This window comes from Poecilia reticulata, chromosome 20 (assembly GCF_904066995.2).
Source record: "Poecilia reticulata chromosome 20, P_reticulata-male-v2, whole genome shotgun sequence".
Taxonomy (NCBI): domain Eukaryota; kingdom Metazoa; phylum Chordata; class Actinopteri; order Cyprinodontiformes; family Poeciliidae; genus Poecilia; species Poecilia reticulata.
In genome coordinates, this window is record NC_088849.1 from 13,896,290 (window position 1) to 13,921,173 (window position 24,884).

The 24,884-nt window shown below is 40.4% G+C and overlaps 1 protein-coding gene and 1 long non-coding RNA gene across 2 annotated transcripts in view; one reads left to right on the plus strand and one right to left on the minus strand.

The window, feature by feature from the left end:
* Positions 1-24,884, plus strand: part of stau2 (staufen double-stranded RNA binding protein 2) — an 87,974-nt gene that overhangs the window by 60,817 nt on the left and 2,273 nt on the right. Inside the window, exons 13-14 of the mRNA XM_081601362.1 lie at positions 43-156; positions 23,717-23,782. Coding sequence (XP_081457488.1) covers positions 43-156; positions 23,717-23,782 — 180 coding nt within the window. The remainder of the gene's footprint in view (positions 1-42; positions 157-23,716; positions 23,783-24,884) is intronic.
* On the minus strand, positions 151-9,871 carry LOC145549328 (uncharacterized). The gene is made up of 3 exons (XR_014085256.1): positions 6,858-9,871; positions 4,207-4,272; positions 151-2,923 (listed from the first exon to the last, which is right to left on the minus strand). It is a non-coding gene; the product is annotated as an uncharacterized LOC145549328 (long non-coding RNA).

A 24,884-nucleotide genomic window follows, 5' to 3' on the forward strand; every position in this document is an offset into this window, starting at 1 on the left:
ATTTCTCTACTCGCTGCTGAATTCGTTTGTTACTTTTTTCAGGTGCAGTACAGCGACGCGCAGAGTGGGAAGGATTTTGTGACCTATCTGACCTTGTCCCCAGTGCAAATGACTTTCCACGGCACCGGGAGCACCCTACAAGCCAGCCATGACCAGGTATGTGAGCAAAACAAACATACGAGCTGACAGTTGGGGCCCCTTGCATGTTTAATGCAACCACACAAATTATTGGGAGTGGATAGAAAAAAAAAAGAAATGCTTTGCTCCATTCAGTTTGTATGGACAGAGAAAGAGAGTCTACCTAGCAACTGCAGTTTTTTTGTTTTTTTTGAATAACAGTTTTTGTAAATAACTAAAGATATATAATCTCAGGATCTTATTGTTTCCCTTTTTTGTGGCTTTAACATAGTTTTGGGGTGAAAAGAAAGAAAAAGGACAAATACAGCAGTTATTGGTATTGGACTGTTTTCCTTATTGTATTTCAGAGATATGACATTCATTTTTTTTTATCACTTTTAGTATCTTTAATGTAAAAACAGAAAAAAAATGTGTGACAGCAAAAAGAAGCAACATTTTAATATACAATATTAATTTGGAATTGCTACACATTTAGCTAAAGACACTTTGTAATTCATTTAAAAAAGGCCATTGTAGTTTATAAATATAAGCCGTTAGTCAATGTAAAGCAGTACAAAAAGTTTACTTATTGTTTGGTTTATATGTAGTTGATTACATAGTAAATTTGTACTGCAGACATTTTACACTTCAGTTTTGATTTTCCAGCTTAACAAACCATAATAATATTTACTCTTAGGGTTCTGGGACTTTAACCGTTACTCTCAAAGCGTCATGGCCACCTGCGAAGTTTTTCCATGCCATCAAAGTAACCCTCACGCAGAAATCTGTTATTTCTTCCCAAGTTTAGGGCAAATTCCTCCTTTTTTTTTTTTCTCTTCCTTCCTCCCTCTCCAGTTTTCTCACTCATTCTCGCTTGCGTACTCCGCTGTATTCAGAAGGAGGCTCTTTGTCTTGCGTTGCCCAAGCAGAAAACCAGTTGCTTACATTCTATCATCTAAACATAGGACGCCCCTTTGTTCAGCGGCCATCAAAGCTTTAATAAAGGGCCGGCCCGGCCCCGAATGGGACAGCTGACAGGGGGCTGGTGTCGCCAACGCTAATGGAGAGCCGAGCCAATATAGGGCAGGCAGGTCTGCGTCCTTGGGACCTGTTGTTGCCAGGAGCACTGGGGCATGACCGACTGTTAGAGAAGGCCTTTCTTTTCCTTCGCTCAGTACAGTGGCGAGTTCGACCACAAAGGGAGCATCTAACAATAAGGGGTCAACGTCAGCAGCCCTTGAAATCCTGCCATACCAACAGACCTCAAGGCGTCGCTCATTTTGTCGGGTCCACAGAAATATTGGAAATGCGGTATGTTGCAAAAAATATATAATGATTGGGCTTTGAGCTTTTCTACATTTTCTCACACGTCACAAATTTGCTTTAATGGGTGCAGGTGAACACAAAGCGGTGCGGAAAGAAAAAAAGGACCGGGGTTATTTGACATTTTAAATAATAAAATAAACATTTGAAAAGTGTTGAGAATTTCTGTCCATGCTACGCTCGGGGAACTCACTGTAGTCGTCTGTAGAGCTTTCCTGGTTCAGTTCCCAGACTTGGATCAGTTGCAGCACGAATTTCCCCATCTTTCAGATTACTGATTGATAAAGTCTACTAGTGCCAAAGAAATCTAAGAAAGAAAAAAAACATATACTGTGGTTTGTGTGGGGGTGATTCCCAATATTCCATGTGGTGATGGCAGCATCATGCTGTGTTGTACTGCTTCTGTGGGGAAAGGGAAGCTGGTTGGATGTGAAGATGGATGAAACCAGATACAGAACACTCCTGGAAGAAATAGCTGTTAAGTGCTGCAAAACACCTGAGACTTAACTGGACTTGCATTTAGAGCTCCGATTAAATGTTTTAGATCAATTCCTATTGTGCTTCTAAAGTAGTCCAAAGCCCAGAGGTAAATGTACTTTTTTATTTATTTACTGACCATCTCTGTTAAGTCTGACTGAACTTGGGTTATTTTGCAAACAATAATCAAAAAAGAAATTAAAATATTTCAATTAGATTTCTCAGGCTGGTAGACAATGGCCAATGATTGTTTTTCTATACTGACTACATACAAATATATCACACACGTCCAAGATTTTTATTTGGAAACAGATGTGGAAACAATCTATTTACTTTGTGCTGGTCTGCCACATAAACTCCCAATAAAATAGATTATGGTTTTAATAACTTAAGCAATTTGCAAGTACATCTAAAAAAAATGTAATGTTGTGAAGAAGTGTTGTGTAGTGTAATATAATATTTTTTGGAGGACTTACACAAAATAATATATAATGCTTTATTTATTTCAAACAAACCTTACATTTAGATGTATAGATATGTAGATTACTGCACATAGTGACAAATTGCAAGCCTTTCATTTCCTATTTTTGATATTTGTGGCTTACGCATCATGAAGCTTTTTGTTTATGTGGCACTTAAAATCCACAATTTATCAGATTTCCACGCGTTTTCCGGGACACGTGCAACCCTTGTCACCCACTCTCTCGGCCACGCTCGCTTTGCAAATGGATCTCTGCAGGTAGATGCTGTAAATTTGATGAGATAGACCAGGGGATCGCTTCACTAACAACTGATCAAACATCAGATTATCCCTTTCCTGGAGCCTGCGGGAGCTGCACACACGCTAACCTGTGACAGCTCAGCCGGAGTCAACCTGGACGTGTCCGGGGGGCGGGGGAGTGGGGGTTCCTGCAGCTTATCTGCACTTCCGTGGAGATTTACGTCACGTTGATGGGAGTAACTGATAGAGATCTCTTGCCGAAGGAAATCCTCTGTTCATCTCTCTCTGTAAAAATATGCATGTATGAATGAGTTTGCAAACATGTACAAAAAAAAACACTCATTAGTCATTTGTCGGTTTCAGAAAGTAGAACCCGAATCATTGTTTCTTCGTGAATCATATTAACTATATTCAGTTTCTCTGTGTGTTCCTGTTTTTTTGCTTTTAATATGCAATGGTTATCTTTTTATTAAAGACACGTTAGATGTGCTGTCCTTTCTGAGGAAGGAAGCCTGAATTTTCTTATTTGAACACGTTATTGATAAATAGTTCTCTACCCTTTTTAAATGGTAATTTACTTACACGGATATCTTTTTTTTTTGTTGTTGTAATTTCTCCTTCAGTAATTTTACCCAACAAAGGAAACAAGTAGTAGACAAAAAAGTAAAAATCAATAAACAGACGAATCATGGTTGAGATATATTTTTTAAAAATCCACCTGAGAGGACCTGAGAAATGCTCCAGCCTTCAGTGGATCATGTAGTGTGTGTGAAGTTTTCAACTAATAGCTCTTGTGTGTCTTCTGTATAATCGCCGTCTTTTTTTCAAAGCTGTAATAGAATTGAAGGGGATGAAGCCTGTTTCTGTGGCTGCCCGATTGATTCATAGGTCAAACTTAAGTTCCCTAGAAATAATGAGACAGGCAATTAGGAGGAGTTGCACTGAAATTGACCTAAAGCCTTTTGTGTTTTTTTTTTTGTTTTTTTTTGCTGTATCAAAAATATGACACAAGATGTGATGCAATATAGGATGTATTGTAAGAAATATGTACTCACACCCATTTTTTCTTGTGTGTTACTTTATTTTATACCTATGAAATTTGTCACACAAGAAAAATCCTGGATTTTTTTTCAGCTGTGTTAACTGTGACAATTTAAGGCAGATTTAATTTTTTTTTTTTTCTGTGAAGCTCTCTGCCAATGCATGAGGTCCTCCAAAACTGCAATTACCAATAAAAACTAACAAAGGAAGGAAGAAAAAACAGGTAAAGGAAAGAGAATGGAAAAAATAATTGATTTTAGGGTCGAAATAAGGAAGATAATGGAGAGACGAAGTTAGTTTAAAAAAAAAAAAAAGAAGGAAGGTAAGTCGGACCTAAGGCTTGGAAGACACTTAAAGGAAATCTTCAAATAACTAGCAGACTGAATCACATATTTACCCATCTTTGATTCAGTCAAAGATTGAATCAACAGAGACTTGAGGTTAAGTCGCTGTTGGAGACTTAACCTTAATGACAAACGTCGTCTGCATTTTATCCAGATGAAACCTCCACAGACTGAATCCCTTACCGGCAGCAGACAGTGCAGCCCTCAGATCCCATAATGCTTGGCCTCGTGCGGACATTCTTGGAGGGTCTGTGAGAGATATATACAGCTGAAAAACATCCGTGCCATTTACTCCGTGCCATCTGCCGAACACATGTGAGCCTACGGGCTTCGAAAAGTAGCCTGAAGCTCAAAAAGTTCCCTCAAACTTCCGCCCGTCTGATAGGAACAGAAATGAAGAGACGTTTAATAGATTTAATAGATAATCCGCATGAGTGAGAAGATAAACAGGCTTCCTGTTCCTGTTCCTCAGTTCCTATATTAAGATGCAGGTTTGTTCTCAGATGGCCTCGTGTTAGAAGCTCAGTTTATCGTAAACCTGCAAGTTGCTCTGCATCATTTTGGCTCTGCTCCTTTTTATTACACCCGCTCTGACAAGGTAAAAACCCCAATCACATTTGTGTATTATAAACTGCAGACAATGACGTTTGGCATCACTGCGAGCCTTTTTGACAGACTGATTTCTGTGTTTGCTCTTTTGAGCTGAAATAACTCTCTGGCAGTCTCCACATGGCGGCAGGGGGACGCCAGGGGGGCCGAGGCCCACTCTGCTTTGTGCGAGGTGTTGCTGGCCCAACATGTGCGACCCGCAATCGAAGATGACAGGGTGACTGTTGTCTGCCACCAGATCCTGTGTGTATCTGTGTGTATTTGGGGGTGTTTATGGCTGCTTTGCGTGCAGATTCGTCCTCAGCTGAGTCGCCCCCCACTACCCCCAATCGCCCAGATCATCAGCTGTGGCCACATGGATCTCCTGCGGCAGGAGCACTTTTTGACTGATTTGATTTGATATTTTAGCCATCCTGCATCAGGATTAAAACGTGTCGCTGACATGCTTTTAGGTTGGTTGTTTTTTTTTGTTGGGGTTTTTTTTTGCAGTAAATTTAAAGATCTTCATAACTATTAAAAAAGATTTAATTTACAGAAGTAGGTTTATTGTAGTGAAAACGCGCTCCCAGAGCCAAACCTGCTTGCACCAAAACACAGTTCTGGTCACATACCTGCACCTTTGACTCTTTCTTTACACCACTGTAAACACACAGATAATCCCTCAAGTCCTCTGCCAATACAAAACCTCCCTAAAGTAGGAGAAACGTTGCCTCGGCAGAGAGCCTAAGGAAGTTGTTGGTAAAAACTGTGTTTGATTACAAGATGCTGACATTCCATAATGGTCTTTTTGGCTGTAATCATGCAGAAGGTGGGTATGATGTTTGCAGGAAGGGGAAATTAGGCGGCCACATTGTTGCTTTTATTGCATTTCCCACCCCTGACTTTTACAACCACATGCAAAAATACTCTTTGCCCTAATGTACCTACTTACTTCCTTGAACCGTAATTTATTTTATTGGGGTTTTATGTGATAGAACGACATGAAACTCCTCGCTAACCATAATTGGTATTTTGGGAGACAAATAAGTCTTGTTTTTCTGCTTTGTTTTGTTTTTTATTATTATTGTTGTTTTTAAGTCTTGACTAATAAAAATCTGAAAACTGTGAAGTGTATTTATATGCTGCCTCATCTACGCCATTATATCTAATTACAATCCAGTGCATTTGTTTGCCATTATTCTCGCCATACACATAACCGCTCTGGGAAGACTTGAGAGGGTTGCTAGAGAACATTAGATGACAAACAAGATTATGGAGACCAAGGAACACAGCTGACACTTAAAGGATAAATTGTGGAGACCTTTTATGGCAGGATGCAGTTCTAAAACAATATCCTAAACGATGAGCGACTAACTCGAGTTGGGTTCTGTCCATCACCAGGAAATTGAGAGAGTATGGCACAACTGCAAACCTCTGGAGGGGATCCAGAAATCCACAGCACAACTTTCAGAGTCTGTGCCAAAAACATAAACAGGGAAGCTGCTCAGATTTGTCAGGAAGAATGACGGAGCTAAATACGGGGTGAAGCTGTTTCCGCTCCAGGCGTGAAAAGGTTCTTACTGTCACGCCTTAAGAGACTTGTGATATTGCGGGAACAGTAGAGTTTAGATTGGGCCTAAAGAAATCCAACCCGACCCTGAACTAGCCTGATCCGACCCGACTGATTAACTTTAATTATAGGCCCGAAGTAAACCCTACATATAGACCACCATTTAAGTAAGCAGTGTTACTTCTCCCGCTTTTAGCTTTTGCTTAACGTCTCCCAACTCAGTCTTGTTGCTTGTTTTCACCACAGGGTGAGTCAAGTGCAAATTATCTGGGACGTGTGATTGGAAGGATATTATCTCCGCCGCTGCTTGAGCGTTTGTTGCAGTCTGCATCCTACTTACATTACGTCCTCAACTCGCTATAATAAGTAGATTAACGCAAATTAATGTGGTATTGCAGTCTTGTCAAACACACTTCAGAAGGCCCACCTGGACCCGATCATCACGCAAATAATTCTTGCAAAGCCCGGCCCAAATTTCAGCTACAAATCTAAGCTTTAAGGAACGGACGGTTCTACAGAACCTCGACTCTGGGAACCGAGTAGAAATACTCTTTAAACGTTTCATTTTTGATTCGTTGAGAATCGTAAAAACAGAAGCACGTCTGTTACTCCTGTCTTTTCGGTGACGCAGGCCCATTCGGACAAATTCGTTGAGGAGCACGAGTTTATTATTTACCTATTTGTAAGTGAAACCACACCGTAGCTTGAACTTCTTTTAGAAAACCAGCAGTGATACCCAGTCTTCGCAAAGTCTAGCGGAGACCAGTAGAAAAGGCAACTGCTGGCCAGGTCTTCAGAAGTCCCCCATGGAGCTGAGCAGAACAGAGGGAGAGGGAGCTGCGGAGGGCCAGAGGTTGAACAAGCCTTGCGTTTGAAGTCTTCCTCCCCGACTGCCCCGCAGACGTTACCCCAGGCTGGGCTCTTCTCGGGGGGTCCCGCCTGAGTGTTACCCAACCAGGCCGGCAGCTGTCGGATGGCTTCTCCTCCCTGCTTATCTGTCTCGCCTGTCTCGTCTTTATGTACCAGTGTTGTGTAACCAACCTCAGCACCTGGAGGTGTCCTAAATCATTAAAATGCCGAAAATATCCACATCCAACGGTTTAAATGTGAAAGTTTTTTCTTTTCTTTTTCAGTAGGCAACCAGTCTTGTTAGAATTAATCCTTTAATTTTTGTTATTGTAGTTTTAAACCCATACGTGAAGTCTGGATATTAACGAGGTTGCGCAACTGTCAGTGCGTATTATTTATGGAGATATTGACAGCTGCGTGACTGTTCTGGAAAAATTGGGACAAAGAGGTGTTTTCATCTCTGTATTCTGTTGAACATCCTTCCAGTTCAAAAGCACGATTAAAAACAAGCCAAAAAAAAGAAGTTTGGAGATGAAACTAAACATTTGACAGACATCAAACCGCAGCTGAGCGAAGTGATCCAAGAATTTGGCTCGCGGGAGCATTCATCTGTTGCTGCTACGCGCCGAGCCAGTCTGCAAACTCCTTTAGGCCCCGATTCAAAACATTACTGAGAATAGTCACTGCGGAGCGCCACTTAAAGCTGCAGCTGGAAGATCCAACTTTCCATAAATGCTTAACAAGGCCTGGACTTTATCGTCCCATCACCACCCTGTTCCCGCCTCAGAGTGAGGACAAAGTGAAGCGTCCACCGAGTGATCCATCACTCCCGCCTGTCTTCCCGCGTGCCCTCCTCAGGAAACACCTTTCAGACCGAGAGATTAGAGGGTGACTGGAGAGGAGAGGAGTAGTGAAAGAATGATGGAGGAGGAAGAAGAACGGGTAAACGACTGGAGAGGGATGACGGGAAAGGGGGAGACTGGACAGAAACTGATTAAGTGGGCATCCCGAAGATTGATGAGCAGAAGAAATGAGAAAATAGAGGATAGGCATGATGGGTTTTTCTTTTCTTTTTTTTCTTCTTCCTTTTTTTTTGCACGCTACAGGAAGAGATGACCTATGGGGAGAGAATAAACATGAACTTGGCCATTAAAGGATGTGATGATAGCTTTAAGTGGCCCTTTGGAACGTCAGTTTGTCTATAAAGTGTGGACACGCTGTGGAGCAAAACATCCACAGTATCGAATGTCTTTTTTTTTTTTTACTTCTGTACAATATATATGATAAATGACACAATAAAGTGGCTAATATTTAGTATATAGTGATGGATATTTAGTCTGAATTTTTTAAATATTAACTTTTTCTCATATATTGCTTAGTGTTCAGTATGTTGCGCCAGTTTGTCCATTTCCTTCAGTATGGTAATGCTTCTAAATAAAAGTATCTGAAAAGTGTGGCTTGCATTACCTTTCAGTCCCATTTTTATCCTTGTCCTAATCAGATCCATAAGTCGCCTGATTAGGAAGAAGACTCAGTCTTTTGTTTGAATTTAATCTCAGTATAAAACCAGCTGAGGTTTGTTGGTGTTGGAAAACCAAGAGACACTGCAGATGGATCAGAGATTTAAAAAAAATAAAAATAAAAAAATAATTAGAATGGACTAAAGATGGGACACGACATGAAACCGTATTACAAACTTTGGATTCAAAGTTCATGTGTTGTTTGGACATATATTTTTTTATTATTATTTTGTTTTGTTTTTAACATGGCATCTCTTGAATTATTAAAAATATGTGCAGAATTATCAGACTCCTCTGTTCCTGACTGTATAGAGCAAATCCATCAGCTGCTTCAGATTAAATTCAATGTAATGTTGCATATCTAAAAACTGGATTCTAGAAATTATATCACAAAAAACCATCACATAGTTAGTAAAAAATAAATAATAAATAAAATAAAGCCACTTTGATTAACAATTCTAAAACTATATTTTAACTATAATTTCATTGTGAATTTTAGATGTGTATTTAATGTGTACCACTCTTTCCCATGTTGTTTATAAACCTGCCAGTCATGTGTGATTCCTCACGGCAACCTAAGGTGCTAGATTCATTATCACATTCCTGTTAAGAGGAACAAGATGTTTGGCAGTGGCCTTGCTGTCCTCAGTGCCATCAGGCTGCACGTGTGATTTCCCACACGTGCAAATTTGGTGTGGCTAAAGGTCTGTAAAGCAATCACACCTTTCTTAACTCATCACCTCCGTGGGAGGCATCAGCCAGCCGGGCTGCTACCAACCGCTCTTTGTAGTGTCTCTGGCTCATTACCTTAATGTCATTTGATCCTGAGTGATAGTCCGCTTTGCTGAAAAGGTCCCCCAGATAAGGACCACATATTAATATGTTTTTCTTTTTTTTTTTCAAACCCTCTGCTTTATCTTTCCCACCCGCCCAAGCGAAAACGTGTGAGATCTGTCACCTGTAGGGAGATCACCTTTTCTCCTGCAAACTCGCCTCGGTTTTCACTCCTCAAAGGTTTATAATCCGGCTTTGTTTCTTAATCGGCATTATGCGACTCTCGTTTCATTGTAACTGACCTCACGTCGCAAAAAAAAAAAAAAAAAGTCGCAGGTTTATCTTCAAAGCCTTTGCGATCACCGACCTTTGCAACCCCGAGTATTCCTTTGAGTTCTTTAAATGTAATCCATTTTAATGCGACGCTGTCAGTCTTATGCCAAACTGTTGTGCCAAATCATGACACCAATTTGTATAAATCTGTCAGATATCTTGTTCCACCCCTAAATTCCAATAAAATGCATGAATTGGATTTCAATAAAGCAACATCCAGTGCTGTCAGTCCTATTTGAAAATGTGCAAGACGATCTTCTTTATTAAAAGAAAGAAAAACGCTTGATATGGGATACACATCTTGTGGTTAAAAACTTAATAGTCATTCATCACAGACAGATTACGCTATGACAGTAATTGCTAGGTAACATGTTTAGGCTCAGAGGCATAAAAACAGCGGATATATTAAGTGCAAACGCGCTAAGTTGCTAAACAATGACCACTATTGTTGGTTGTTAATAGGCTTCTTGGTTGATTTGCTGACTTCATAAAATGAGATTACAAGGACGGGTTTTTGTGCTGTCTCAGGTTCCTCCAGAACCCATATCAGCAGCTATCCGTACAGAAAACCAAAGTGTTTAGGAGTAGTTAACTGGTCATTTATTGTCCCATGTCCGTACCCCTCTGCCTGCGTCTGGATTTATGGAGATGAGGTTTGCGACCGGGGAATGTTTTCCTATCCGTCTCTGCCCCGCAACCACCTCCCACTCATCTGGACTTCAACTCATTCTCGGGCCTTCGACATCAGACATTCTGAAGGCCCAAAAGCGTCGGTCCCATCGGGGGTAGACACAAGTTACGACTCGGGTGTCATGTGTTAACACCCCATTGTGTCTGCGTGCCTTGAACTTTATCGTCATTATCCCATAAAAGCTCTGCTGCAAACAAAGTCACAAGTGACAACTTGCACTCTGATTTGCATGCAGATTCATCCCAGCCGCTTAGCATTTAGGAGTAATAAGGGAAGATTAAGTAAACTGCATAAATGTGAGAGGAAGGAAACACAGGAAGAGGCGAAAAGGTCAGTGCAGCTGAGTCACTGTGAGGCAAATATCTTTTCCTGATTATGATCTGGTGATGCAGCAAGTTTAATGCATGATATTTTTTCTGGAATTTGTAGGTTTAGGTTCATCTGTCACACGAACAGCCAATAAACATGAAAATAAGGGTAACAGTAAGCTGCTGACTTACTGATTGCATCACTTTCCCTCTCAACTATTCACAAACCAAATGACAAAAAGTTGAATATATTTTATTTATTTATTTGTCAAGCAGCAAATAAAAATGGTCTATTCAAGACTCCTTCTGCCGTGGTTATTATTTATTGTCTTTGTCTTTGTCTGATCTTTTGGAGCACATTTTTTATTGAACTGTTTTTGATGGGGGGTTTTTTCAGTTTTTTTGTGTGACATTCATTCAGGAAAAAAATGCCTTCAGCTTCTTTGCATTAAATGATTTTTTTGTAATTCTGTGCATAACTTTCCTGACTTTACTGGAAAGCAAAATTTTTCATTGCCTTTGTAATTACATTTTTCTCATATTTCCATCTCTTGGTGTTTAATTGTTCTACCCCTCATCTACAGAAGCTAATATACAACAAAATAGCATCGGGTTGCATTGTGTTTTGGTACTTTCGCTTGCCAAGGTGTTTACTTTTGAATATTCTAGATAGGCTCTATAAAACATGTCCACAAATAATTATCACTTTCTAGAGAAAGTGATAATAAAGGTTTTCGCCTATTTGTGAATATTGAATCAAAATAGCTAGGGGTTCACTGTAACGTTAAAACACTTTAAGCCGGACATTTAAGGGTTTATAATGCCAATTCGAATTTAATAAGTAGGAAAATGTTAACGGTTCTGAGTGAATTTGTTTTACCATGTACAAACACCAAGGTTTCTAAACCAAGGGTTTGTTTTGTGTCGTTCTTGAACATTTGAATTTAATATTTCTAATAGAGAAAACATTCAACTCCAGCCTTGTTGTTTTCGGTATTGTCCTGTAAAAGCTCTATATTAAGAAATATTTTAGAAAAAACTGAAGGTGATGAAGTGTGCATTGCAGACTAAAAAGCCACAATCCTTTGCCTTTCCTCTACATCACAATAAAGAAAAGAACCACATATGTAGTTCAAAGGAAAGTAATTAATGCCCAGTGAATTTCCAACAATGAGGTAATGACTTTATCAGGATGGTTTTATTTGTAACAAATCCAACATAGTTACTGAATAAACATTTATTTTGGAGACCTGCTTTTCCCCGATAGACGACATCTCATCATGCCTTCGCTTTTCAATGAACTCCGGGGTCATTAGTTATTTTCTCTTTCTTTTCTGAGCTCTTTGATTCTTGCCGTCATTCCCACATTTGCTTTTTTTCCTCCGGTCTAATGAGTAAACACGGGACTACGTGAGCCTACACGAGGGCCGTGAAACACGACATGGCTCGAATATCGGACGACTCCGACGGTGTGAATTAAGTCCGTTTGATTTACAAGAGAACAGGGGACTGGTGGTGGTTGCAGTGTTTGTCGGAGGGTGGGATCTACAGGCATACAAGGCCACAAGGTCCTCCATTAGTACCTTGACCTCTGTCTAATGGAAATAACCACGACATAGGTGCGGTGAGACGAGATGAAGGGTTAGTCTGCTTTTTTCTTTTTTTTTTTTTCACCTTTGAGTGTCTGTTTTTTGCATTTTCGCCGCAGAAATAAGAAACCCAAAGGCGATCATTTGTCAGCTGCATGCTGTGTCCGAGACTTAATGGATCCCACACTCAGTCCTGTCTCCGCTCCTGCTTTTACAATTCCTCCTCACTGTTTTACTGACCGTTATCTAATTACCTCTGTCTTAATCGCATGTTAAAGCGCAGCGCCGTCTCGGTGTTTACTGTCTTGTTTGCCATGCTGTAAAAATGTGTGAGGTGGCTCGTAAAGACCTGTCTGCTCGCTCCGGTTTGCTGGATAAAAATCGCAGTGTGACTGGTAAATAATGAATTTCAGCTAACGCGCTCCGCGTTCGCGTGACAGCTCTCGAGTGCACGCAGACGTGTCGAGCATGGAAGAAACTCCTGCCTCCCATAAGCAGTTTAACTAGCACATTCAAAGCTCCTATCCTTTTAATCAAATTATGTGCAATTTTCTGAGATTTAGTTCACTTCCCGTGCCAGCCAGAAGGAGATCATGTCATGCTGCTTTTACTCTCTACTCAAGGCCCACCCAGTCACTGTCAATCTGTGATTCCTTAACATGTCAGCGACTCCGTCTGGCCTTGGATCACGCTGCTGTTTGCAGGCAGAATACCTAGCAGTGCTTTTTTTTTTTTTTTTTTTTTTTTTTTTTTAGCCCTTACAGATTTATCCCTGTTGTTTATGAACACTTTGTGACAACCTTTGCCTACTTTAATATAACTAAGCGATGGCAGGCTTAAAGCATTTCCTCATTACTATCCATCCTTAGGCCTAGCTGACCTGATCATGATAACTCGACTCAAGATGTTCTAGCCACCGAAGTTTTCCTATTGATATAAGCATGCTGGAATTTATTGTTTTTAGTAAACACGCTTTAAGCATAATTTGTATCTGCACTTCACGCTATCAGTTACCAAAGAAACACGCTGGAGTTTTCATAACACTTCAAGGGCCTTGACACGGTGGGTCTCAGTCTCTCCCATCAAATTCCTATAGAAGATGAAATGTCTCTGCATGTCTTATGAGCCTGGAGAGCATGCTGGGTAATGAAAACCACTCATAGGTTCTGGGGGGATTCATTGCAAATTACAACACAGCAAGTTTTACAGGCGTGTCCCTTGTGCATGCTAAGTGATCAAAACACACACACAAAAAAAAACGGAGCTAAGGGAGCCACAAGGGAGAGAAACGAGAAGTATGGGATGTAAAATGCTGTCTGTGTGTCCTCTCTTCTTACCAGATACCTTTGTCCACTAGACACCCAGTCTAGGGCACAGTGATGTGTCTAACTCCAAAAAATATATATAAAGGTCATGATGGAGGGTTGCAGGTTATTGCATGCAGCTGGTAGTCGTCACTGTAAGCTTAGCCTGACTTTGATGGCACTAACCCTAACAAATACAACCTTCCTGAGTTTCTCTTTATTTTTTTCTGACTCTTTTGAGTCTATCTTGTAAATCTTAACAAAAACTGATTTTGTTAGCCTAAAGTTTAAACTTAAATTATCCTGCAATTCCAAAAGGTTCTTAAAAAGTCAGCAGCTACAGTGCTATTCTTGATATGCAAACTCGGAGAAAATGCTAACTTGGAACAAATTTTGCTCAAGGTGTTAATCAAAGGTCATATGGGTTGAATCACATTAAGCATTACTGTAAAGGCTACTGCTTTCTTCCCCCCCAATCCGCTCCTCAGCAAATCCACTGTTACAAACTGTTTCTCTTGCCTATCCATTGCCAGGGCTCCCCATTGATATTTGTGTGCAGATATAAAACACACAACAGACAAAGAACCCTGTAGTAAGACCGGGGTGCTGGCCATTTTCCCGCATTTGTACTTTTGTTTCAATCATTGTTCCATAGCAAACATCTGAGGACATGAAGTGCGGCTTTCTGCATAATTTTATACCTGCAAGGGGGATGCTTTGTACCAACTTTCAGAACAGACTTTTTTGATTAATTTTCCAATATCTGTTCATAGTCTGTTTTATGGAACTGTGGTTATGTGATTCCAATAAGCAATATCTACCACCAACAGGGCTTTTAGACAGTTTTTGGTTTGGACAAATATAATAGTCATTTTTCACAAGACTGAAAAATGGTACAAAATAACACGTAGATACAAAATGGTGGCACAATTTGATAAAGGTGATATTTTGACCTTGACAAATTTGGTGTGCGAAGAGTTTATCCCAGCTGGATAATTCATCCTTTTTTTTCTCTTTCATTTCACTTATTGCCATCCTTTGAACAATTGTGAAAGTTGTATGTCCATAGCGGTACGCTGTTAAGCAACTGAACTAAAAATTATTTAAACTTATTGTTAAAGCATTAGGTACCATTGATATTTGACCACCGGAATGATACCATTTGAGAGCTGTTGCAGTATTTCATATCTGTACAAACTGGGCTTTTAGACATTGACTTTCCTTAAAGCATTTACTGCAGAAAAAAAAAAATTATATTTACTTTGACTGTGAAATAATATCCCCATCTATCTTATTTAGATCCCCACAAACTACTACACATCCAATCCGCGGCACACTGACCCGCAGCCAGACGGTGGAGCTTGCCCTTTTTAATTCAATATGAGAAAAAATGATCAGTAAATGAGCGATTATATGACACACGCCATTTTATCTCTGCCGCAACAAGGAAAAACAGAAAAGGGGCCCAGAAACTGGCAAGCAGAGAAGAGAAATGGAGCACCCCCTGGGGCTGATCAATATCTCTGGGTTGATAAGAGGACAAGTGTCTGAAGGCTGGCCTTTCTTCCTGAAGCTTTCTGTACCTCCCACAGGGCAATCTGAGTCCAATTGTTCAGGATTATTGAAGCTTCTCCCTCTGGCATTGAAAAGTGGATCTCTTCAGGTGGGTATGGTGTGCTGTAACATTGCCTCAGAAGCACTGGGAGACTCTGACTGGCATAAGTCCCAACCTCAAAAACCGTTTCATAACTTTCCTCGACCTCTCAGCGTTTCCTGATATTGAACTCTTTCGATGACTCACAGGCAGGGTAATCTTCTTGAAGCCATGTGATTTTCTGTTCATCATCCATACAAGATTTGCAGGCTAATAATGAAATTGCTTCGGGTCATTTGAGTCATATTAGGATAGTCCGCCCAGTCACTCGCATTGCGTATAATGGGTGGTTTCACGTGAAGATCCAAGAGGTAATTTTTTGGGAAATATTTCAGCTTAGTCAGTGGATGCATGCTGGTGATTCACTGACCTGTGTGTTTTCTCCTCATTCTCCATATCATCTTAGGCATTTTTCTCCATCGCTAATGCCTTTCTCATTCCCCTTATCTTTTCCCCCAAGAGATATTTGGATGCTTATTCATCAGCAAAACTAAAAATAGATGAACAGGCAGACAGTTGCTCCCCATAACTTCCTCTGTTGAGCTCTCTTCTCAAGTACAATGTGTCATCGTCTCTTTAAGGGAAAGTGTAAATGACCAACTTTCTCTGCTTGATCAGAGACTCTGTCATCCAAAGTATTTTTCATTATTGCAGTCCTAAGCTGCTTAATGTTTTAAGGGCAAAGTTCAGATTTAAATGCCAAATGATAAAACTCAGACAATCTAGTTTTTCTTAAAGTGCATACGTTTTTATCAAGACTAATGAAATACTGACCAGTAGAGGTTTTTTTTTCCAAGTTTTTATTTCTTCCCCTGAAATGCAAATATAATAATATAGGCAGGACTTGTGAACCTATAATGTTTTTATTAACCTGCAACTCATTCACAGAGGGTTTTTTTTTTTGAAAGGGTTTTTTTCCCTCCATTTTATCTAAATATGAGTTTTTTCATTCATTTAAATTGAAATGTGAAACAGATATGTGGATTAATTAATTACACACACATAATGTGTTATTTAATTTTTTATATATTTGATGTTAATGGCTTACAGCTGATGAAAATCCAAAAGTCAGTTTCTCATAAACTGTAAAGAAATAAAAATAAAAAAAATTCAGATCAATACAAAAGGTTTATGACAAAGCTTTCACTGGCATATTTTTGACTTAACAATTGGTTAGCAAATCGATACACCCTCTACTAGGAGAGTAAGCCCCAAAGGAGATTGCAAAAGATGTTGGATGTTAAATGCTGTATAAACGTTTATTAAAAATAAAGCTAAGCAGAAGGAATAGGAGCCATACAATAAATTCTAGAAGAAAGATGGTTAACCATGGCTAAAAGAAAATGGTGAGGCTAAGCCAATTGAAGTATTTAAAGGAAATTCACAAGGTGTAGGCTGTGGCTGTTGAAATGACCAAATCTACAGAAGTACAAAATAGCAAAATGACCAACACCTGCCGAAATATATCTCTCTTCTCACGAATAGCTCCTTAAACAGTTTTTGATATCTTGACATCAATCTTAAACACCACACTGATCCTGAAAATAACAAGCTTCATGCACTGCTACACAGTAATACTGTCCAATAGCAGCCTTAAGTAACACTTCATTATTTATGCTTATTAGTACTTACCCAGTATAATTGCTAACAGGTTTTAGCAGTTAAGCTTGCTTCATGTTTTATTTTTTGATATCATTTGATAGGAATGTGATGTTATCAGTTTCCCTGACAAACTTATATTGTGACAAAGTACTGTACCGGTGTTATCATAGAGGCCGCTTGTGTCTGCTTATTCTCTGGACTTCGGTGCTGACAAGGCAGCAGTGCAGTACGCTGAGGTGCTCCTGCCCCTCGCCCTCTGCCCATGTGTTTTGTATTACACCCTAGGAGGTGCCATGCTCAGCAGCTTAGTGGTGGGAGGGGGATAAAGCACTCCTCACTGGCCCAAATGACGCATGACATGGCATTACGCCCCAGGCCCTTATTTATGGCTTCCCATGTCAGCAAAGACTTGCTCCCCTGGGGGGCCCCGCAACCCTTACCCCCCTAACCTAACTCAAGCCGCCTTTAGTGCTCACATTATGCCTGGGAGATACACAAAAGAAAACATTACACTCTTAGGAGTTACGACCACCACGATGTGTAGTTGGGCCCAGCTTAACTAAGAGGTGCGCAGGAATCAAGCTGAATTCCTTTTAATTTATTTAGCAACTGAAGCTTTTGGACTTGCTGCTCTGTTGCACAAGAAATGTCCCGCCAAAGATCAAGTGCTACTTCAGAGGAATTAACGTCATGTCAAGCTGCAGCTCGGCTACCGCCGAGCGCACACTGCTTCTTTATCCGTGCCTCTGATGTGGAAGAGGATGTGAAATCTGGAGAGAGAGTGAGGAAGAGATTTGAAGAGAGGATCCGAATACATTTTCTCTGTAGTTACTCAAGAATCCATGTACACATCACACTGTATTAACAAATGGACATGTACACTGCCGGCACTCATGCGCACGCAGGTGTTCTCCGTGAGCTGTCCGGGAATGTTCCAGTGATCCTTGTCCAAGGTTTTGATGTGGGCAGAGGGAGAAGAAAAGAATTTCGAGCACATGATAGCCAAGTGGTGGAAAAAGCTAAGGTGACTGGAAAAGCTAAAGACCCTGAACTGGAGATGGTTACAACTGAGAAAGAGGGGGGACTCTTCTATCAAGCTCTAGGAAACAAACCACAGAGAAAGATGTGATGTGGATGCCATGGAAATATCAGGGTTAGCACTGGACAAAAAGATAGCTGGGGTTTTCTCCTCCCTTGTATGCTCATGTTACTTTGGAGCTTTGAGGCGTAAGCGCTAAAGAGAGGGTACTGTCAAGGGTTTATGTGGCCTTTTGAAAACAAGACAAGCCCTTTCCAGAATAATATATCCAGCCTCAGAACTTTTGCAACAACAGAGTGCTCATTTTTCCGTCCTCCCAGGTCCAGCCTGTAAAACGCCCTGTTTGAAATCCACTCTGGTCATTGTTTAGTCTAGTGAATGTCCTTAGATCATCCTCGTAAGCAGCTGCCCAGCATCCCCTTCATGTTCCTGCTTCACAGCAGTTCAAAAGCAGCCACCCAGTGTCAGTCAAACTCCTTTTCATATTATTAAGATCTTACATGGCTTGTTTCTAGCTGAGCTGATTGCTTTGTTTGAGTAATAGTCCATTTCCTGCTTTAGTAGAGGTGTTTTGTCTATAAAACATGTGGTTCCTACTTTATAGCCATAGTAGAGAGAAATGGTCCCGAATTAAAGCCTTTGAACTATTTACAAGGTGCACTTTATCAGGTGTTCAGCTGTGTATTAACACAAATAGCACAAAATGGCATGGCAGCAACTTGTTTAGGGATTTGGACATAATGAAGACGAGTTGCTCAAGTTCATATGAATGGAGGAGAAACAGATTAAAGTGACTTTAAACGTGGCATAGTTGTTTGTGCAACCGAGACTGATTGAGTATTTTAGAAACTGCTGAAATCTACTTATATTTTTATGTTGAGCCATGGAAGAAGTGAATAAGCAAGCTAGTACCAATTACCACTCTTTGGAACCATCTCTGAATACACACATGATGAGTTTTGAAGAGCTTTCATCTGGTATTCAACCTTACCAGGTTTTTTGTCAGGCTGAAATAAGTGGCACAACTTTTGACATAATTAGAACCGTTTCAACTATTTACTAAGTTATGATGTGCTGGTGATATTATTGGCTGCTCTCTGGTGGTGGTCATAGCTACAAAAGGCCAGATAATTATTTACTGTTTATCAAAGGACTTTTGGTCAGTCTCTTGTCCCACAAAGGCCTTCACTAAACTACTTCCAGTCTTACTTTATTGTCCAAGTCTCTTCATTAGTTCCATGGAACACAGTTCTCTAACAGTGAGAGCTGATACTGTGGTCCGATTTGTCAGGGTCAATGTGATCCAATGATCCATCATGTCTGTCAAGCTGATGCTGCAGACTCCTGAGGGACCAGGCCTTTGTTTAGCTTAGCCGCTGATGGAAGTCAAGCCTTTGTCAAGGAAACCATTAGGAACGCAGCAGGCCCAGAAAAATGAGCCGACCTTGTCACTCCACATCAGGAGACTGGCCATGGTCGCAGATCATTCTCAAACCTGACACATTTGACCACGGTTTGTCCAATCCTTTGAACTAGGAACTTTAAAATAGATGGAAAAGCTCACAGATGTAAGTAAATGTGAGGTTCTTTGAGTTCTCAGGTTAATGATGGGTGTTGAATTATGTAAGCACAAAGGAATGAGGTAGTCAATAAGGCAGCAATTAGCACTGTGCTAGTGGGAGATTGTTGTCTGTGCTACCAAAATGATAAGGTAATAATTACATCTAAGTTCTTGGGAAGAGGACATGATTAGGTACTGTAAACCAGCCCTTCAAGTCAGTAAGAGAAAACATAGCCTGTACATTCTTTATATTAGCTATAATATATATCAGTAGTATCTAAAATAGCATATGTCTTAAAGTGTCTTAAAGTGATCTTTCAAATCAGGTTAGTCTGAGGGCTTTTTTTGGAAAAATCCAGAAAAATTTCACACCTTCATTTCTTTTGGTTTACCTTCTAAACTGAGACCATTCTGGCAAGACAGTTTCCGTGGTGCTCATTTTTGTGTGCTATGACAAGAACTTACCCAGCACACAAGTCAGTGATTTGCCTTTTAGACATTAGATAAACTCAACATTACCAATAATCACAGTGGAAAGTGGCATCATAATCTTCTAATGTGGACACATAAATGGAGAGCAAGGAATTAGATGTTTTCAAGCCACATAAAAGTTTGCATAATATATGTCTTTTGTTTGGATCGCTTGACTTTTTTGTTTTTCCAAGTGGTCTGTTTACATTCCCACTGTAGGTGAAACAGACCAGAGTTCCACAGAACCGAAAACCACCTCGTTCTCATACTTGGTAGCAATGCGCTGCTACCACTACCACCAGGTGGCAGTAATGCACAAAGTCATTTTAAAGCGGCACTTCTCAAGCAAGGACTGTTTTGTCTGCATAAAACTTGTTCCTAAAAAAGCCAGCTCTTCTTGCTGTTGGGCAAGGTATTGATATTATTGATATTTAAGCTAATATTATTACAGTTTTTCTGATAGCTATGAATGAGCTTTTACTCCAGCATTTCTTTTCTTGCTTGCTGTTTTACACTCTAATTCAATTGGGAATAATTTGCTTATCTGGGATGTGCATTTCTAGAATAAAATACTTATTTTGAATAAGTATTCAAGTTCACTTTTGGATATTCATAACTTATTCTGCACACAAACAAAAATGCACGACGCACATATGTACGCCTTGCGCTTGAATTACACTATGCTAATTATTTTCGCTCACTTTGACAGCAAAATGTTTATTTAAATAGCTGGATAAAGATGTATAGCAGTCTACTTTATGTCACTCATTCCGAAGAATGAACGACACAAAATAAAAGGACTGACCAAGCAAAAAAAGAAAATTGGAATTTAGGATGAAGACATGCTGTAAATGTAGCCTTAGTGGCCAACAGACATATTTTTTTCTATTTTGTGCAACATATTCAAAGCCATTCCACTTCTTTTCCAATTTGCGCACCTCTCAGCACAAAGCATCCTCTAATCTTACCTTCCTTTTTCCTGACAGAGACGGAATACCTCCACCTTGCTCATCATGGTCTCAGACTAAACACAACCTATAGTGTTGATGCATCAATGAAGTGGCGTCCTCTAACGATGGCCAACCCTTCACATTAGAAAAATAATGATTATTTTTCATTGGCTGTCTTTCCTTGCAGACAGGCCCAAGTATTTGTCTTGGGCTGCGCGTCCTTCGCTGAGCTGCCGGGCCCTTATGCCTGCCTGTCGTATATCAGCAGCACTGCCACTGTCAGACCCCTGATTTATGGCTGTTTATCTCCGGCCCCGAACCCACTACCTCTCTCCCCCCCCCTACTTCAACAGATGGTCCCTGGCTGTTTACTCAGGGCCAAAACGCTTTCAAACTGATTGAATAAATACGACAAACAAGAAGTTTATGAGGAAGGTGTTTGTGATCACAGTGTACTGGTTACGGGAGAAAACTTTGTAAGATAGAATGCCAATCACAAGTCCCAATTTAAACTTCTTTCTTTGGGGGTTTTTCCATTAAATATACATGTGCAGCCATTTGTCCCAACCTGCTTTGGCATACTTTTTAATTCCCCAACATAATTTTTTTTTTTTTTTTGCTTTGATTTATGGTTATTAACAATGTAACTGTAAAAGCATTCGTTCATCTGTCATGTTCCATGTGGTTGTCGCTTTAAATCTCTTCCAAGTATATTCGGCTTCTAAATCTCGCTGGGTGTCAAAGCTTCACAGAAAAAAAACACACGTTGTGCCATAAATTGTCTGTTAAGAGTCTTGGTGGGGCTTCAGTCGATCTCTGGGCCTCAGGGGGTAAAAGCCTTAAGTAACCCTGACAGTATCAATTTTTCAAATCAGTCCAGCTATTATTGTTCTACATTATTTAGTACCTTAAAGTATCAAGTTTTTTTTTTTTTTTAATTGATTGATACAACGCAGATTTTGACCCTTGCACCTGCCAGTCATATTTTACCATTCCTGGTTTATGTTCTGTCTTGTGCAAAGAAGAAAAAAAGACTTTGAAAATATTTTCTGACACAAGCCAAGAGATAATGGTTAGCTGCATCCTCCCGTTCGTATTGCATTCCGTAGAGACGTTGATTTGGCATAAAAATATATGTTTCCACTTGACTGAAGCCCTAAAGATTACTTACTCCTTTAGTGCAGATGCCTTTAATACAAACTGGTTTTTGTGGAGATGTTTTATGGTATTCCTGTTGGGTGAATGAGTACACTGTGAATTGCAACCGATAGGATTTGGTTTACAAATGAATGTGGGCTGGTTTTATAATGAGATATACTTATTCAATCATTACCTCTCACTTATCTACTGAGCACCACCACTTGTGGTCTATCTCGGCTCTAATTAACAGTAACTGAATGTAATGTAATGGATGTAAGTTGTTACTGGGCTCTGGCATAAGAAAACACATGCAGCCATCAGATTTCAGCAAATTGATGCCATACACACACACACGCAAACACATAGATATATAGCTATAGATAGAGCGATATGCTGAAATCGATGCTCTCGATCTTTCAGACTGAATGAACCACTCAGATGGTTTCCCCACCCCCCTGTTAATATAAAACTCCATTAGATGCTGAAATAAAACATCAACATAGACTTTTATATTTCAGTTTGTACTGCACGACAGTAGAGGCACGACTCCTTCAGTACGACTTCTTTTCCTAAGATGCTTGGTAGCTGAAATGACTCCTGCCGGTTGTCTTGAGTCACAACTGAAGCACCGATACGCTGGACGTGATGTCATTCCCAGACCCAAATTCCAACTTACAAGGCAAAATAAAACAGAACATATATCCCCCCGTTACACAATCTGCCCACACATTTCTGACAGCGATGCAGAACACATCTGGAACGAATCTTCAGGTCGAAGGAGAGATCTGGTTAAGATTGAACAAAACCGATTGACAACTGAAGTTTTTGGTAGATGAAAGTGAGAAGAGTAGGTACGATCCTGGAGAGTTTTGTTCTCTCGATAAAAATGTTAACACTTTAACATGATGATGTGCTGTTAACAGAACAGCACATCATTTTCCTGTATTAGTCACCATCCTCTGTAACTGCCTTAAAATCGGACTTTTTGTGCACCACTTCGTACAATTAAAGCAGAACGAATCCATCTCACGTCACTAACAGTCCAGCTATCTTAAACAGGCTGTCAGAGGAAGGAAATTACTTCACTTTGTTTAAGATCCAAGCTTAGAAACATAGAAACCTTGTCGTTTGCGGGTTTTTTTTTTTTGTTATTCTGCAGCAGTGGATTGCTGGTAGTGATTATCTTTCAAATGCTTACACGTCACACATTTTAATCTAAACATCATCTCCAACATGTGAGGCTCAGACATGCAGTTTTCACACTAAAAGTTCCCCTTCTCCGCCACAAATTGGCCGTAATTACATCATTACACAATTAACAGCACTAACATTGTGCGCGCACGACGTGTTTATCCTCCCCGTCTGTTTGGCACAGTTGTGAGAATTTGCGGTTTTGATTTATAGGTGTTTAAGACCTGCCGCTTCTGGTTCCGCTGCGGCCACCGCAAATGCAGATGTCACTCAGATTGACTTAGGAAAATGGGGAGCAGCCAAAACACAAAGTGGAAATGTTCGCCCAATAATGCTGGATAAACAGTCAGGGGAGTGAAGCCAAAGACAACAGAGAGCGAAGGGAAAGTGTCCTGCTGGCATCAGGTTTCCCAGAGTTAAGTGTTATTTGAAAAGCAGCTGAAGGCTGACACTCACTCTCTTCCCACCCAGTCTTCGACTCCCCCACCCTTCCTACCTTCCCTACCTCCCAACTCACACGACCATCTGTTGTCCCCCCCTCCCCTCCTTCTCTTCTCAGGCTGCTCTAAGTGCCTTGAAACAGCTGTCGGAGCAGGGACTGGATCCAGTGGATGGCCCCATCAAGGTACGGTAGGACCAGAACCACAAGGTTGGGTAAGGGAGGGTAAGTGCTTGTCCGGAGATCAGAATGTGCGTCAGTTTAGTGATGTGCAAATCCTCAGGCGCTTCAGGTTGGCCTATCAGGAGCTCCCTTTCCACCCCCACAAACACACAAACACGCACACACACACATCTATCAGTTCCGCTCAACATTTTTCTTCAATTGGAAAGCAGCAGTAGGCGTATGTATTTTACATACACGCTTCTGTCAGAGGTTCATATTTTGCATAATGGCTATCTCCACTATGTCTCAATCATTTTGGACACAAGGGGCTTTTCTCCATGAGCCTCTCCTGTATCTACTTCACGACAAGGAAATGAGGAAAGGAAGTAGGAGGGATGACTGCAGGAAAGTGCGAATGCTGCAGTCAGGTTTTTTGGAAATTAGGAAGGAAGCCACTGTCAAGTGTTTCTGGAGTATTTTCATTGTAGGTGTGGCCCAGGAGAGCTGAGGCAAAAAAAGCAAGAAGAAACTGCAGTACTGTTGTGGCAGCCAAGCAGAGATGAGAGGGCAAATATGGCAACAATTCCCCCTAAGCACTACTTTTCTTTTTTTTTTTTTCCAGAAGTGACTTGCATTTGTATTCAACCCTATTTACTCTAATATCCCTAAATAAATCCAGGGACACCCAATGTCAGTAAACATCCAGCTGTCTTTGAAGGCCTCAAAGGTTTTCTAGATAACAGTTAGGCTCAAATTTTCTCCGACGAGAACAGGTATGTTGCGTAGACATAAGGCAACAGGGAATAAGTTACAAAACAAGGCAATTCCAGAGAAAATAAGAGTTTTCACAATACATTTATCTTGTGTAGAAGTTCACCTTTGGGCAGCACAATGTATGATGCAATGAATGGCTTGATCACGGATCTCCAACCATAGTCTTTGTGATCTCCTGGAATTCAAGTTTTAATTGTAGCCATACTCCAACACACCTGAATTACCTGACTTTAGCCAAACTTGATGGCACGGTGAAGAGCTAGTTCAATCATCTGGTTCAGGTGTGTTGGAGCTGGAACTTATCTAAAACAGGACAGTCGATCTCAACAGCTAGAGTTGGATACACCTG